This window comes from Artemia franciscana, chromosome 1, assembly GCF_032884065.1.
Source record: "Artemia franciscana chromosome 1, ASM3288406v1, whole genome shotgun sequence".
Taxonomy (NCBI): Eukaryota; Metazoa; Arthropoda; class Branchiopoda; order Anostraca; family Artemiidae; genus Artemia; species Artemia franciscana.
The window spans coordinates 40,496,934-40,514,453 of record NC_088863.1 but is presented as its reverse complement, the minus strand read 5'-3'; the positions used below and the strand labels follow the sequence as shown (position 1 = coordinate 40,514,453).

Sequence of the window (17,520 nt, the reverse complement as noted above, 5' to 3'; positions counted from 1 at the left end):
TTATTTCTATAGTTTTTCTGGATTACCCAGTAATATCTCTATTCTAGGTTTGAGGAGATGACTAGCCCGTCAAAATCACGCTGGTAACAAACATTTTTACCTAGAAAATATATAAAGAATATTTAAGAAAAAACAGTGCCCGGCGATGCTTGTAGTAGTAATGCCAAATTCTCTTCTAGCCGGGTCAATCTATTTAATATTTCAATGTTTATTCAAGGTTACAAACAATCATAATTTAAACTTATCTAAAGGCAAAAATTCTAAGGGATGTGCTCTGATTTACCCTTTTTTGGCACCCTTTAGAATCTGGCATTATTATTCTGTTCCATAAGAATAAAACTTCGGAGATCTTATGCTAATTATTAAAAATTTTTACCCCTTCGAATCATCTCCCATGTGGGTACTCCAATGATCCTCTGCTGCTTAGCAAAAGAAGATCCAGTTTTGGCCTAATCGAATTATACTACGAGTGAAATTCCCCATCCCCGGTTATTTGTTTCATTATCATTAGCGGCCGAAGAAAAGATTAAGTAGCAAAATTAGCCTTCTACAGACTGATTCCGTAGAAGGCTATGTTTAAACTCTTTTAAGAGGCAACAGTTTTGGAGGTGTTCTCCAATTTCCTCTTTTTTCAACAATCATTAAAACATGGGATTCACTACATTTAATTTTTTATCCCAGATCAAAATTTTCTTGTTTAGGTGCTCTCTAGCTTTAAGACTCTTTGGGTGGTCTTCAAAGAATACTGTCAATGGAAGTGTTTATATGTTTCAGAAATAGCTGCAGAACATTTTGCAGATGTGCCCTGTGTTCATCATTATTAATATGACAATGCAATTCATTTGGACACGCTTAAAACCAGTCAAAACTGTATAAACACATAATGAATCACTACATATTAGATACCAAACAAGATCCACTGATACTAAACAAGTCTTTAAGTTTTTAAAAATACTTCTCATTTAAATTCAGCGTCCCTTGTGTTGTGACAGTCTTTCTTAAAGAATTGTGACAAACAAATGAAACTTTATCGTAAAGAGTGAGGGTTACGGCAGGGGCAGCCCCCTAATATACGCAATAGTTTCTCTTTGTTTTAAAGTTTAATGTTGCTCAATGGAAGTCCCCCGCCTTTAAATTTTCCCCTGAAAAATTCCCCCCGGAAACTTTTCTCCTCACGAAAAGTTCTCCCTGGGTAAAATCTCCTATGGAGAAAATTTTATCTGAAAATTTATTTCGTATATTTTCCAATAGCAAATAGTATAAAATGTGAACAATAGGCAAATTGCGTGGTTGTTACATAATACGGTTTGTTTACTTTTGGTTGTTACCTACTAGGGTTTGTTTTCTTCAGGATTTCTTTGGTTGTTGCGTGATAGGGTATGTTCACTTATGGAAATGGATGCAGGGGATTATTATGTAATAGGGGATTGTTTACTTATGCAAATACTTTCTCCGGATGCTACATAATAAGGTCTATTTACTTTTGGTTGTTACGTAGTATGGGTTTTTACATTTGATTGTTACGTAATATTTACTTCAGGACTTCTTTGATGGTTACGCAATAGGTTTCTTTACTTCAAGATGTAGGTGTTTGTTACATCACAGGGAGTGTTTTCTTCAAGACATTCATGCAGATGTTTTTCAAGACATTTCAAGACGTTTTTTAAGATAATTTTTTTTAAACCGTTTTTCAAGACAATTTAATATTCTTTAAAGAAATTTTCTTCAAGATTTTTTTCAAGACAGTTCAAGACGTCGTTAAGACATTTTCTTCGAGACGTTTTTAAAATGTTTAAAGACTTTTCAAGGTGTTTTTAAGACATTTTTCTTCGAGACATTATTTCAAGACGTTTCAAAACGTTTTTAAGACATTCTTCTCAAGATGTTTTTCAAGATACCTTTGGTTGTTATGTAGTAGGGGAATGTTTACTTATGTTGCCGTGGTACCACCTTGAGTTACTTGATAGATTTATTGGGGAAGACGTAATCTCACATGACTTGGTAGATATACTTGGGAATAACGTAATTTCGCGTGACATAATAGACTTCAGGGTCAAGTGAGGAATCCCCAATTGTAACTAAGAATGCTACACGCGTGGTCGTTACGTAATGACGGCACACGCGGGGGTATTGCCTAATACTTTAAGAGATTTCATTTTCTTTCAATGTGTTTATTCAGGAAACCCTTACAACCCAAAGATTTTTTGCCCGCATTAGGATTTGAAAGATATTTTCCCTCAACGGAATGGAGTACTAGATAGCTGAATCAAGAAACCTTTTCTAATATTATTATTCGAAGAATAATTTCTAACGGATACGTTTCGATGAATCTGAGGATTACATGTGCCAAATGTATGCAATAATTGACATACAGTGGAGGAAATTGATTGCTAGAAAACCTTTGCATTTGATGTGTGCCTGCTTGTTACAGCATTATTAATTTTCGAATGTGACCTAGACAGGTTTAGGCAGCTATTGAATCAGTGAGATGCTACATAGCATTGGCTTTAGACATTTGATTGAGCCATGAAGCTTCCCAACTGTGACCTTGTCTCTCAAAATCCGGAGGGGGTCATGGGCCCAATATATACCTGCAACCACACATATTCATCGTTTGCTAGATTCCGGTTCCACAACATTGGGAGACAGACACATTTTCTATTGAAACATCGTGGTTGAAGCGGTAGCTGTAATCTAATCAGGAACGATTCAAGGCCCATAGTAACCAAAAGTAAAAAAAACACATTTAAAAAACCGGCAAGTGAAAAGAAATTGCCATTTCTAGCTGATTCAGGAATAGTAACCTTTATCTAAAATAAAATTGATAGTAAAGTGTTATTTTGAAAACGAAATTTAGGGAATGTCCGAAAAACGAAACACCTAAGATATTGCACCTGATCGAAGCCAAAAGTACACCATTGGAACCGCCATGGCTGAAAACCCTATCCAGTATATCAGAATTTGAGACTTTATCCTTGTGATTGTGCGGATCATGTCACCTAGAGATACATCTATTAAACTTTTCAGAAATTAGGAGTGGAATATCTGTCAAAATAGTTGTGGTAGGGTACCATGGCGGGGTAAGAGGGTACCCATGAGCAAAAAGGTCTCAAACTATAGCTTGTAGCCATCCAGTCACTATTTGTCATTCAAAAATAACGCTAGAGCTTTCAATTTCCCTTAGCCCATGGAACACATATTACTCTTTAATTGATCAAAGCTAGCGTGACTTCGTTTAAAAAAGAATTGTGTGCATTCTGGCCCATAAAATATAGGTATCGCTATTTTTCTTAAAAAATTGACTTTTGAATTCAATTTTGTATTTCGCATCATGGCTTTATAATAAAAGCCATAATAAGTATCTCAATACCGGAAAACATGGACACGAGAAATTAGTCAGTGTGGCAGAACTGCACTGCAATATGGTCAATTAGAAGTATACAGAAGGATTAGCGATTTAGATGCTGCAAGGACCATAGCTAACATTCCATCTTTTGAGAGAAGTTCAAATTCTTTCCGGGGGGGGGGATCAAGTGTATAAAATGTCTTGTATACGGAAAAGTGAGAGAAAGTAAATATATGGTTTTATCCTTTTTCTAACTCGTTTTCTTTTATAAGGAGGAACGATTTCTGGATGTGACAAGTTCAATACCTGGCCATGCAGCTGGATACTGCCAGTGTTATGTTAACATTTAAAATCAATTAATTAAAAAAATCCCCTGAAAAGGAGTTTTGAAAGAAAATGAAGACCTATTATAAACTAATGAGAAATGAATTCCTATGATAATTCAAGCTCAAAATGTTAAGAAATTACTATTAAAGAATAAATGAAACCCAAAACAAAACAAATTATAATAAAGGATCATATCAAACTTAAAGGTAAACAGAGGGTGATATAGATGAACAAATAATGCTTAAAACAATTAAAAATTTAATTGAATATACAAGTTAAACTTCAAATGAACAAAAATTATAGCCAAAATTAATTTCAGTTCGTGATGGGTTTCATGTGGTTTCGCTAATTATTTAATACTAGCTTCTGGTTTGTTTGATTTGAATTGTCATATGACTTCATCCCTGCTGATCTCAGCTCTTCACTTTTATTTAAAAAACTTCATTTTAAGGAAAGTTTTTATCGATTCCAAAACCTTAAGACAATTTCTCAGCAAAGTTAATATTGTCAATCAAGTTTGGTCAGTAAAAAATCGTTTTTCTTTCCTGAGACTATAAGCTTGGAGAAAACCTCTGTTGTCATGGAGATGTTTCAATTGCCCTATTATCTAAGCCGACAAAAGGGAGGCAATAAAGCTGAAATGACAAAAATATATTGTAAGTTTTTATATTTTTTGCCGGGAACAAAACTTGATTGAAAATTACTGACTGTAGCTTTTATATAAAATGATTGACTCTCTCAGAACTCCAAAAAGGTGGTATTAAACAAATATATAATCTACTAGGATACAAAAACTCTAGATATAAAAACTGATAAGTCATAGGACTAAGAAATAGAAATTAAGCTCTGTTATTCAGATGCAAACCACTACTTTTGCATGTGCCATTTAAGTCTAACTTAATGCCTTTCAATCTTCTTTCCGTAGAATGAGTCAAAGTTTTATTTTCCTATCATGAAATTTGAGCAAATACGAGAAGTAACTGCCCAAGAAGTAATGCTTGTTTCTGTTGCTTTGGATTCAATAGAACCACACAAAGTTTTTCCATAAAGGAGAACGAATCAAATATGATAAAACATTACACACAAAAGAAGAAATTTTTCTTCCCTGGTGATTTCAAATATTCAACATTCATTAATTCTAGCTTCAATGTTCAAAAATTATTAGCATAAGTATATTTGCAAAATTCTTGCAAAACTGTGTCATTACACTCTTAAAAATCAACATGGCCTTGACGGAAGTTGTAAAATGATGTTCAACATGTGTGATTGCATTTACACGGTTGTTCTTATCACTCTAACACCCCAAAAGACTTGAGTTTCCATAGTTCTTCACAGAAAACTAAATAAAGACACAACTTTTCTGAAATGAAAGTAAGGAGTGATATTAAACCTTAAGATGAACAAAAACTATTCCGTATATGAGGGACAATGCCCCCTCCCCAATGCCCAACGTTTTCTGCCAAAGTTTAACTATTGTTCCAATTCCTCAAAAACGAGTGGTTAAACACAAGAGCCTTTGAACTGGAATGAGGAGTATTACTAAAACACTATAAAACCTTAGCGTAAAGAGAGGGGGCAGCCCTCTCATGTCCTGAATAATTTCAGTTCGTTTTAAGTTTTAGTTTCGCTCTTAACTTTTATTTGTGAAAACTTGTTTTCTTTACTTAGTTTCCATTCGTTTTTCCTAGTATATCTGGCTTTACCCGAGGTCCGCGGAGCGCCACCATCCCTTAAACCCGTCTCTTAAAATCAACATTGAACTTTTGGACAGCAATACTTTGAGAAAAAGAACTCATTTAGTATTTTTGCTTTTCAAAATACAATAGGTTTACAAATTAAATTATCATCTTCTAAATCAAAGAGCAACTTGGGCCCCTTTGGGTCTCATACCGCAGGATTCATCTTGACAAAATGCCAGGTACAACATTGCTTTATTATAAACAGGAATACGAAGGTGGACGCCAAGAAATTCGAGAGCTTGTCCTTGCGATTCATGTATTGTCATTGCTAACTCGCAGTGGAAATTGATATCGTTTAACAATGCATCTAAGTTGACCTTTTAATTGACCTTTAATGGAGTCGAGCGTAACTAGAGAAATATGAACCTCGTTTCCTGATTTTTCTGTAATAACTATATTCGCCTTAATTATGTTGTTACATAATTTAGAACAACAAGGCGGGTTCCATTCCAAATCCTTTCTGAAATGTCTAACGTATTTAAAAGCACAACTATTGTATTTTTCTTTAGTTTTAAGTCGTGAAGTGGCAAATCTGCAGTATAAACTAAATTGAAGAATTTTGCAGTGTATTCAGTTGCTCCTTTCTCTTTGTCATAATTTTTGTCATAACATTCTCTTTCTCTTTGTCATAACTTCATAACTATTATAAAGTTTGCATTCTCCTTGGAGGTGACCGACAATTTTGCAATTATTTACTAGCTTCTTTGTTGAGCGAAGCTAAAATAACACGATCCTTCCTTAAATTGAAATTATGATTTAACAGTCATTCTTCAAATATTCCCTCAATTAAATCACCAATAGAAATCGCAACGTATAATCAATACAATCTGGCACAGTCAAAACGAGCTGCATGTTTGGAAGCTGTCAGATTCGTCTGGAACTGTTTATAGAGCATTTGACGTCCAGATAAAAGCAAACCAGTTCGTTTGGATATTGTTGAGGTGGCAATCCAGTTCGAACATGCAAACAGCACTCTGAAAATGAATTACTCCTGTTTTCTACCTTTCCACGGGAAAATGGAGGGCTCCACAACGAATAAAAGCAATGTTGAAGGATCTCTGTGACTTGTATTCAACAATTGTGCAATTTACGTTATCTTTGTAGGTTTGTACTGGATTTTATGCCACAGCTAGTTGGCATCGAAGATTGAAACAAAGTAGTTCTATTAAACTAATATTTTTCTTCTTCACTTTCATTTTGACTCGTTCTGATTCTCATTGTCGCTTGTTTTCTACCCGCACAAATGTTTTTTCTTCACTTTCGTTTCTGAATCGTTAATTTACTGGCTGCTGCATTTCTGATAACGGTACGATTCTGCGCTGTCATTTCATTTATGATTGGTTCTGATTCTCACTGTTGCAAGTTTTGAACCACAAGCGTCTTTGATCTTCACTTTCATTTTTTTGCAAGTTTTGATTCTCGCTGTCGCTTGTCTTCTAAGTGCAAGTGTCTTTGCTCCTCATTTTATTATTGACACATTCTGATTCCCGCTATCGTTTGTCTCCTAGCCGCAAGTGTCTTAATTCTTCATTTTATTTCTAATTCATTTTGATCCCCATTGTTGCAAGTTTCTAGCCACAGTGTTCTATCTTCATCATGTTGGATTTTCACTAAATGAGACAATTTTTCAATGTCCTTTGCTTTGGCTGCCCATGTCAGTCTAGTCTCATTTGGTGGTCCAGAGTGGTTCATTTTCACCCATTGGGAATTTACTTTGTTCGGGTCGTTCTCTTGGAATCATCACGTTTAATAGTTAACATGCCTCGACAAAAATTTCTTATTTCTAGCTAATCTTTATTTATAATTATTATAAATTTGGTGTTTTTAGGTCGTTCTTTTGTCATATCTTCTTATAATTATAGAACTCCTTAGGGTGGTTCTCAACCTAGACTAATAATTAAACTCAAATAAGAAAGTTATATAGCCTCCTCTACGGATGCTACATGAATTCATATATATATATATATATATATATATATATATATATATATATATATATATATATATATATATATATATATATAATACTAGCTGTTGGGGTGGCGCTTCGCGAAACGCCAAAACCTAGTTGGTGGAGGCGCTTGGTGACCCCCCAAGCCCCCCCCCCACGCGCGTAAGTCGTTACGCGCCATTGTAGTTGTGGTGTCCCGGTCGTCATTTGTGTCCCGGTGTCCCGGTCTGTAATTTCTCTTCGAACATTCCCTGTGTCCCGGTCGTCATTTATATATCCCCCCTGTGCCCCCGGCGTCCCCGCTGTAGTTGTGTCCCTGTGTCCCGGTCGTCATTTATATTCCCTGTGTCCCGGTCGTTATTTGTGTCTCGGTGTCCCAGTATTTAATTTCTCTTTGTGTGTCCCGGTCGTCATTTATATTCCCTGTGTCCCAGGGTTTCGGTCGTCATTTGTGTCCCGGTCTGTAATTTCATCAGTTGACAAACATGACGTCAGCCTACAAACAACTTCAGGAGGACATACAGCTCAATCCTTAAAATGACGTCAGTCGACAAATATGACGTCAGTAGAAACACAAACATGACGCCAGTCAACAGACAAACAAATTATATGTATATATATATATATATATATATATATATATATATATATATATATATATATATATATATATATATATATATATATATATATATATATATAGATGATATCATTACAATAATGATAAATATGAATATGACGTCACTCATGATTTTTTTAAAATTAAGGCTATTATCGAATTTTCTCAAACTCATGTCCTCTCTAAATAATTGTTTCAGGCTGGAAAATCTCACAATGCCAATTTTTCAAGCAAATTTTACAGCTGTTTTTGAGAAAAAATTCATAAATACATTACTAAATTTATAGTTACTGGTCAAAAAAAGTGATTAGGTAAATATAGAATCAGGAGACCAGCGGCTTTGCCGCTGGGTCCCAAAATGGGACCCCATTCTTTTATATTCGGATTTTCATTCTCGCTTGTCTTCTAGCCGCAGACAGAGGGAGCTTCTTCTTGATGTCATGGCGTCACATTAAATTTGATGTTACCATCCAGGGAGAAATAAAAATTCTTCCTTAAAGCTGTGACATATTTAGATCGTTTTTTGGCCAAAAATCTCAATATGCCAGTTTAAAAAAAAAAAAACAAAAAAAAACCTATTTTGCCAATTTTGAATTGGCAATTCGCCAAAGTAGCCAATCTTTAGGCAGGGCCCCAGCACGGCATCGTAGCAGACTTGTACATATTGATTCTCAATGTCAGTTATCTCTTATAAACACAGGGAATTTGAGCATCTTCTTGATGTCGTGGCCTCATCATATGTTCTATACAACCATCGTCAGAAAAGTACAAATTCTTCCTTAAAGTTTTGATCCTTTTTAGATCGTTTTAGTGGCCACAAATATCTATATACCAAACAAGAAAAAAAACTGTGTAGCCAATTTTGGGGCTGATTCATTAAGTTTAAGATACCTACCAAGCATTACGAGCCAAAGAAAATTTGCCTAAAGAAAATTCTAACAGCCATGATGAGAAAGATTAAGGATTCTTACCTTCTGCGCTTTTCTTTTGTCTGCTCTTTGATTTTGGTGATAGATCCGGGAAAAATTGGATACAATGACAGGAACAGGTAGAGCAATAACAAGAACACCTGACAGTGAGCAAACGCCACCAACAATTTTCCCAGCTATTGTCTTTGGGACCATATCACCATAACTGAAAGAGATGTCATCATCATAGCAGTATTTGGAATTAATTAAGTAAAAAGTATTTAAGCAGTTACGTAAGTAAATAATGTCGGTACTTGTACTGGACTTAAGTAGAAGATTCCAAAATTACCTAATATTCGTATTTAAGTAAAAACTAGAAGTGCTTGAAGGTACCTTAGTAGTCAAGTACTTTTAGATCTATGCTCAATTTCAATACCAGCTTTACTGGGAAGAGTCTCACTGCAGCGCTTTCGCATGATTCTGCTTTTCTTAAATGTGCCCAGTAGCTGAAATTTTAAACAAGAAAACAAATGATTATGTTGAATTACCTTTATATTTAAATGGATGGTTTTTAAAATTAACAGAAAAATGGATACGGATTCCACATTTCAGCTATGAAGTGCAGAAGGCTATAGATAACTTCGAAGACCACACTGCCTTTCCATGACGAAAGTAAAATAGTTCAAAATAGGGATGATACCTTTTATTGACAGTGAATAGATATAAAATTATGTAAGTGGATATTTCGAACACATATAGTGTTCACCATCAGCAGTAAAACTCTTGCTGATCATAAAGCAGAGTTTTACTGCTGATGATGAACACCGTATATCTGTTCGAAATATCCAGTTACATAATTTTATATCTATTCACTGTCAATAAAAAGGTATCATCCCTATTTTGAACTGTTTTACTTTCGGCAGAAGGCTATGATTCGTGAGTTTGAACTGACATATTATACATCCTTGACTGCAGACATTGGGTCTGCGATCAACAAAAGCTACCCGGGAATGATTGCCAATTTCTTTTTTTACGAAGATTTAAGGTGGAAATCTTTTGTTCTTGCATATCCACGTTTTAAGGGCTCATATATTTACGACAAATTCGCTGAGCAGCTGAGTGGTGTCTTTGCAAGACATAAAAATGCAGTTGAAAGAAAGGTGCGTGAAGCTGTTAACTGGTAATGCCTCAAACTTTAGTAAAACATTTGGAGAATTTCCGACAACATCCAGTGATGAGAGGTAAGTGAGTGGCAATTAAATGAAAATGAAGCAGGTCAATATGACTTATTCTCATTTTTGATTTCTGAAGAAACTCTTAGTAATCGGAGTGGGCATGAATGCTTTGAGCATTTCGGACTTCGACCTCGTTCCGGATGTTTTAGTTGTACATTCAATGTGCTTGTATCCACAAACGCTGATAAGGCATTGGATGATATGGCATATAAGTGGCAGTGTGATGGTGCTCTTTCCAAGTGTAATGCTCGCCGGGACGCTGTTAGCAAGAGCTCTAAAGCCGCAGATGCTTTCAAAAGGGCATGCAATAGACAGCTCATCAGCCCTGTGGTAACTCGATAGAATTCAAACACGAGAAGGAGAATCACTAATGTTTTCCTCTTTTCTGTGGCAACGATATGTCCTTTAGCATAGATTCATAATTGAAATTATGACTAATGAATAGAATGTTTCCTCTTTTTTTACGCTTATTATTCCTCCGTTACGATCGGGGCACTGAAATATTGTAGGGAGCTGTTTAAGGACTCGTTTTAAAAGAAAATGTTATATCTATATGCTTTTTTAGTTAACAAAATGCAATATCTTAAATACAATTTTATTTACACAATCGTAGGTTAAACCACAAACAACGTCATACTAAAATATTTTAAAGGGTTTCATGGGTGGCAGTGACATCGTAATTAGCTCTTTACTAGTTCTGGTAATACAAAGTCGAAGGCTTTTTCTCTTGTGTAATTTTTCATTTAAAGAGTGGCTTGGGTAAAAGTGATGACAACATTGTTCGGTCTTTACTAGGATCGTTTCGTCTGGAGGTATCAAAAACACTTAAAATCAAGTAAATGGAACACACAAAGATATTACAATCCTTATATAATGAAAAAAAAAAGTTCGGGACCATATTCAAATGAAATAGTTCTATTTTATAGTTTTTTTTCTGTGCATGGGGATTTCTTTGACTCGATGGCTTACGGATTAATGTTTTGGGCTTTTAAGAAACATTTTCGATCCTCTTTACAATGAACCAAAAGGTGACAAGGATGGTCCCGAACCCTGATGTCTTTTCTCAGACATAATACATTGAGTCCCCTGCCTTCGTAAAATATTTACTGAAAATTTCAATTGAATTCGCCTAGTTAATCCAGAGATACAGAAAATTCACTATTTTAATAGTTTGTTTAAATGAACTATCTTTTGATTTATCTCATGACTTTAATGTGGATAGGATGACTGCTCCATCTGAACTAAATATCGAAACTTTTAGGTGGATCGGATAACACATTTTTCTCCATATCTAAGCACATAACTTAAAGGCCTATTCATCCTCCCTCCCACAACACTCCAAAAGTTTAGCTCACTCCCAATCTGTCGTTACGGGAGTATTACAGATGTTTCATTTTGATAACCTTGATACATAGTTTATTGCGATTTACGCCTACCCTTCCTCTCAAGTCAAAATTGCCTATCCACTTGGCCCAGACAGCCCCTGAAAGTTGCAACTTAACCTCTCAAACTGTTCCTGAGATAGTGCAGGTATGATTTTTTATTATTAAGAACTAGCTGGGTCGTGGCGGCTTTGCCGCTGGGCCCCAGCACAGCATGGAGTAGGCTTCAATATATGGATTCTCATTCTCCCTTGTGTTCTATTGCAGTTTTTTCAAAGATATTTGATAATTAAAGCAAGTCTAATTTCCAACAATCATATCTACTAAGCTTCAAAGTTTTGGTGTCCTTTTTCAAGGTTTTTGAAATCTTGTAATCGCTTTTTTAATTTTAATTTTTTTTTCTTTTTTCTTTTTGTTCCTTTTTTTCTTTTTAGTTTTTTTTAATTGTTTATCTTTTTTTATTTTTTTTGTTCTTTTCTTTTTTTATTTTGTTTTTCTTCTTTTTTTTTACTTTTTTTTCCGTAACGTGCCCCAACAACAGGTGTGCAAGGTGATAATTTCTAACTGCGTAACTTGCGGATATACAACTGGTGATTCCTCTGATATACTCTGGTAATTCCTCGAACACATTCATATTTTACTTTCTCTTTCAGCCGCAAGCCAGATTTTTCGATGCTCTTGTAATACATCGACAGACTTTCTTTTGGTAATTTCTCTCTGAGCCGCAAGCCTAAACCCCCCCCCCCCTAAGGCAACACATTTGCAGGGTGCTAATTTTTAAATGCGTAAAACTTGAGAAGATACAACATTCTTCGCAGTCCCATTGTCTGTGCATATAAATAGATTGTCCGGTTTACCGACTCTAGAACATGCAACATATAATTGTCGATGGGAAAAACAATCCGCATTAAGATCTGTACTGCATTTTTCTAATGATTGCCATTGAGCTTTGTTGATAGTGATTGCAAATGCTAATCGAATTGGGAATTGCAATCTTTTAAATTGAAAAGGCAGATCCGTTGGATTCATGGGAATGCGAGGAATAAGAACAGCCTCACCCTCAAAAGGCTCTGTCAAGATTGTGGCCTCTATTACGTTTTCCATTGTTTTTTTACGGCGAGTCGCGTGCCATTGCAAAGCTTTGGTGGGTTGATATTTCTTAACAGTATTATTGGTACGCCTATTTTTAGTTGTAGCACATGTGGTGGAAACCCTGAAAGATCCACGGATTTTAAAAATTCAGATGGATAATTAACCGCCTCATTTGGTTCCAAAACTGGAACCTATCCAAAACTATTTTACTATCGCTGTCAGCTGCAAGCCTGGTTTCGAGTTGCTCTGGTGGTTCCTCGACACACCTTACGTAAAGCTGCAAGCTTGGTTTCGCGTTGCTCTGGTGGTTCCTCGACACGCCTTCGTTGACGTAAAGCCATAAACCTGGTTTCGCATGGGTCTGGCGATTCCTTGACACGTCTTCCTTTTTTACTATCTCTGTCATCTGAAAGGGGCAAATAGGGACAAATCTTAGACATAGTCCGATGTGAACACATCTACTCAAGCTATAATCATCGACTGGGCTTTACCTGAATGCAAGGCGATAATTTTGACGTTGATCTTGTGATTCCTCGGCACGCTTTCTTATGGCATTATCTCTTTGAGCCGCAAGCCTGTTTTCACGTTGTTCTCGTGATTCCTCGGCACGCTTTCTTTTGGCAGTATCTCTTTGAGCCGCAAGCCTGTTTTCACGTTGTTCTTGTGATTCCTCGGCATAATGTTTTTCGGTAATTTCTCTTTGAGCCTCAAGCCTGTTTTCCCGCTGTTCTTGTGATTCCTCGGCACGTTTTCTTTTGGTATTACCTCTTTGAGCCAAGAGCCTGTTTTCACGTTGTTCTTGTGATTCCAACAACTGCCTGCTGAATTCTGTAATTTAGTGAAGTCCAAAAATGAATTGGTTGAAAAGGTATTTCCGAATATTCTAACCAATTATAAAAATCATAAAGAGCTCAGTGACCGAGCGATTTTGGCAGCCAAGAAGAAAGACTTTCCACGAAATCAACAATATTATTTTGACCAAGATTCGAGACCAGGAAGTAATTTACAAGTCAGTCGACACAGTTCTGGAACCAAATAAAGCGGTTAATTATCCATCTGAATTTTTAATTCCCTGGATCTCACAGGGTTTCCACCACACGTGCTACAACTAAAAATAGGCGTACCAATAATACTGTTACGAAATATTAACCCACCAAAGCTTTGAATGGCACGCGACTTACCGTAAAAAAAAACAAACAATGGAAAACGTAATAGAGGCAACAATCTTGATAGGGCGATAGAGATATACGATTTTACCTTTGTCATATGCTGGCAGTCCCCGTCATATGCATGAATATGCTCAAGATGCTATTGCGTATGTTCGTCTCTATGGTCGTTCAGATTTATTTATTACATTTACATGTAATCAATCTTGGGACGAGATACATCAGCTTTTACTTCAAGGACAATCGGCGGTTCATAGACATGACATTACGGCCCGTGTCTTCCGGCAAAAGTTGAAATCACTGATAAACTACATAGTAAAACTTGAAGTGTTTGGGTCAGTGTGATGCTGGATGTACTCAGTGGAATGGAAAAACGAGGATTGCCACACGCACATATACTAATCTGGCTACATAATAAAATTACTTCTAACGAAATTGATGATGTGATTTCCGCTGAAATACCTGATGAAAATGTCGATAAGGGGTTACACGATATTATTTAAAAAATATGATACATGGACCTTGCGGTGCACTGAACGAAAATTCACCATGCATGGCCAAAGGAAGGTGCACAAAGCAATATCATCGACTTTTAGTACCCAACACAATTACTGGCAATGAAGGTTACCCACAATATAGAAGAAGATCTACTGAAGATGGCGGTAAAACAGCAATAATAAAGAAGCGTAACGGTACCACCATCGAAGTATATAACCAGTGGGTTGTTCCATATTCCCCATTATTATCAAAAACATTTAAAGCACATATAAACGTTGAATACTGTAACTCCGTAAAAGCAATCAAATACATATGTAAATACGTCAACAAAGGCAGTGACATGGCAGTTTTTGGCTTGCAGTCCGAAATCAAACATATCGACGAAATCATACAATATCAGACTGGAAGATACATAAGCAGTAATGAAGCTATTTGGTGAATTCTTTCATTTCCGATACATGAACGTAGTCCAGATGTTGTTCACTTAGCGGTACATTTACAGAATGGTCAACGTGTTTATTTTTCGGAATCCAACGTGCAACAAAGAGCCCTGAATCCAACGGATACAAAGTTAACTGTTTTCTTTTCGCTATGCAAAAATGATTCTTTTGCAAAAAACTGCTGTATACTGAAGTGCCTTCGTATTACACGTGGAATACTAAAAATAAAGTACTTGAACATCGAAAACAGGGTAAGTCAGTCGACGGCCAACTTACCATCTTCAAAGATACCACGATAGGAAGACTCTACACCGTTCACCCCAATCAACATGAATGCTTCTTTCTACGCCTGCTTTTGGTGAATGTACCCGGTCCGACGTCCTTTGAGTATTTGAGAACTGTAAACGGTACTATACATGACACTTACCGTAGTGCATGCCAAGCTCTGAATTTATTGGAGAATGACCAACACTGGGATAACTGCATCAATGACGCGTGCGAAACGTCAACTCCAAGTCAAATTCATGCATTGTCTGGAATCATTCTAACAACTTGCTCTCCTTCAGCTCCTACAGCGTTATGGGGAAAATATAAATCGAAAATGTCCAAAGATATACTCCATCGAAAACGGTTAGAGATGTAAGATATGACTTTTGATTTTACATCAGAAATTTATAACTACACTTTAGTTATTATAGAAGATTTGTGCGTATGTATGGCAAACAAACCTCTTCAGGATTTGGGAATGCCTTCACCTAATCGTACCGCTGCTGTTTCGACAGGTGTAGAATTGGATCGTGAACAAAGTTACAGTACGAGTGATCTATTGTCGTATGTATAAAATAACATTTCCAAGTTAACGTCGGAACAAAAAGACATTTATGATACGATAATGCATTGTGTCGATAACAACGTTGGAGAAATTTTCTTTTTGGATGCGCCAGGAGGTACTGGTAAAACGTTTGTGATAAAACTGATTCTGGCATCAATTCGATCAAAAAATGATATAGCGTTGGCAATTGCGTCGTCCGGAATAGCCGCAACGTTGCTACCTGGTGGAAGAACTGCTCATTCCGCTTTGAAATTGCCTCTGAATTTGCATTCTGCAGAAACTCCCACGTGCAATATTTCCAAATCATCTGGGATGGGTAAAGTATTGCAGCAATGCAAACTTATTATTTGGGACGAGTGCACAATGGCACACAACAAATCGCTCGAGGCTCTGGATCAATGTTTGAAAGATTTGCGAGGGAATTCAAAACCCTTTGGCAGCACATTAATATTGCTTGCGGGAGATTTCAGGCAAACATTACCTATAATACCTAGATCAACCCCTGCAGACGAAATGAATGCTTGCCTGAAAAATTCTAATTTATGGGCACACGTAAAAACATTAAAATGAACTACAAATATGCGTGTCCGATTGCAAAACGATGACTCTGGTCAAACATTTTCAGATCAATTGTTGCCAATTAGAAACGGAAAGCTCCCAGTAGACTCAATTTCTGGACGTATGCAACTACCTGCTGAATTCTGTAATTTAGTGACGTCCAAAAATGAATTGATTGAAAAAGTATTTCCGCATATTCTAAACAATTATAAAAATAATAATGGCTAAGTGAAAGAGCGATTCTTGCACCCAAAAATATAGACGTCCACGAAATCAACAATATTGTTTTAACCAAGATTCGAGACCAGGCAGTCCTTTACAAGTCAGTCGACACAGTTTTGGAACCAAATGAGGCGGTTAATTATCCATCTGAATTTTTAAATTCCGTGGATCTTTCAGGGTTTCCACCACATGTGCTACAACTAAAAATAGTCGTACCAATAATACTGTTAAGAAATATCAACCCACCAAAGCTTTGCAATGGCACGCGACTCGCCGTAAAAAAAACAATGAAAAACGTAGTAGAGGCCACAATCTTGACAGGGCCTTTTGAGGGCGAGGCTGTTCTTATTCCTCGTATTCCCATGATTCCAACGGATCTGCCTTTTCAATTTAAAAGATTGCAATTCCAAATTCGATTAGCATTTGAAATCACCATCAACAAAGCTCAAGGTCAATCATTAGAAAAATGTGGCATAGATCTTAATACTGATTGTTTTTCCCATGGACGATTGTACGTTGCATGTTCGAGGGTCGGTAAACCTGACAATCTATTTATATGCAGCGACAATTGGACAGCGAAGAATGTTGTATATTCGCAAGTTTTACGCAGTTAATTTGTATTGTATCTATCTATCTATCTATCTATATAAAAACGAGTTGTTTTTATGCATGTTTGTTTGTTTTTAAAAAGAGCGTTTGCATATGACGTCATTATAAGTACATAAGGCTTTGTATATGCACAGACAATGGGAAAGCCAAGAATGTTGCATATTCGCATGTTTTTCGTAGTTCAAATCACATATATAAATCTATCTATATTCATAGGTGGTAAACAGGGACACAACTACAATGGCGCTTAACTAATATGGCGCGTAACGACTTACGCGCGGGGGGGCTTGGGGGGCGCGAAGCACCCCCACCAACTATGTGTTGGGGTGGCGCGATGCGCCACCCCAACAGCTAGTATATATATAAAAATGTACTGTCTGTTGTCTGTCTGTTGTCTGTCACAATATGACGTCAAGAAAGCTTTTCATTTTAATATGACGTGTTATCTATATCTATATTTATAAAAATAAGTTGTTTGTTTTTGTGTCTGTCTGTCTGTCCGCATATGACGTCTGAATTATTTCATCATACACCAATTCAAAAACGAATGTATTCAAGCCCAAGTAGATGAGTTGGTAAAGCGTTATGTTCCAGGT

General features: G+C 36.4%; 1 protein-coding gene across 5 annotated transcripts in view; it reads right to left on the bottom strand.

Annotated features, from left to right (window-relative positions):
* Positions 1-17,520, bottom strand: part of LOC136029582 (potassium voltage-gated channel protein Shal-like) — a 249,845-nt gene that overhangs the window by 147,615 nt on the left and 84,710 nt on the right. For all 5 annotated transcript variants that reach the window (XR_010618087.1, XM_065708079.1, XM_065708105.1 and 2 more), the window contains exon 3: positions 8,954-9,116. Coding sequence is in view for 4 of the 5 variants with exons in the window: in XM_065708079.1 (XP_065564151.1) it covers positions 8,954-9,116 (163 nt within the window). In the remaining variant the exon portion in view is untranslated. The remainder of the gene's footprint in view (positions 1-8,953; positions 9,117-17,520) is intronic.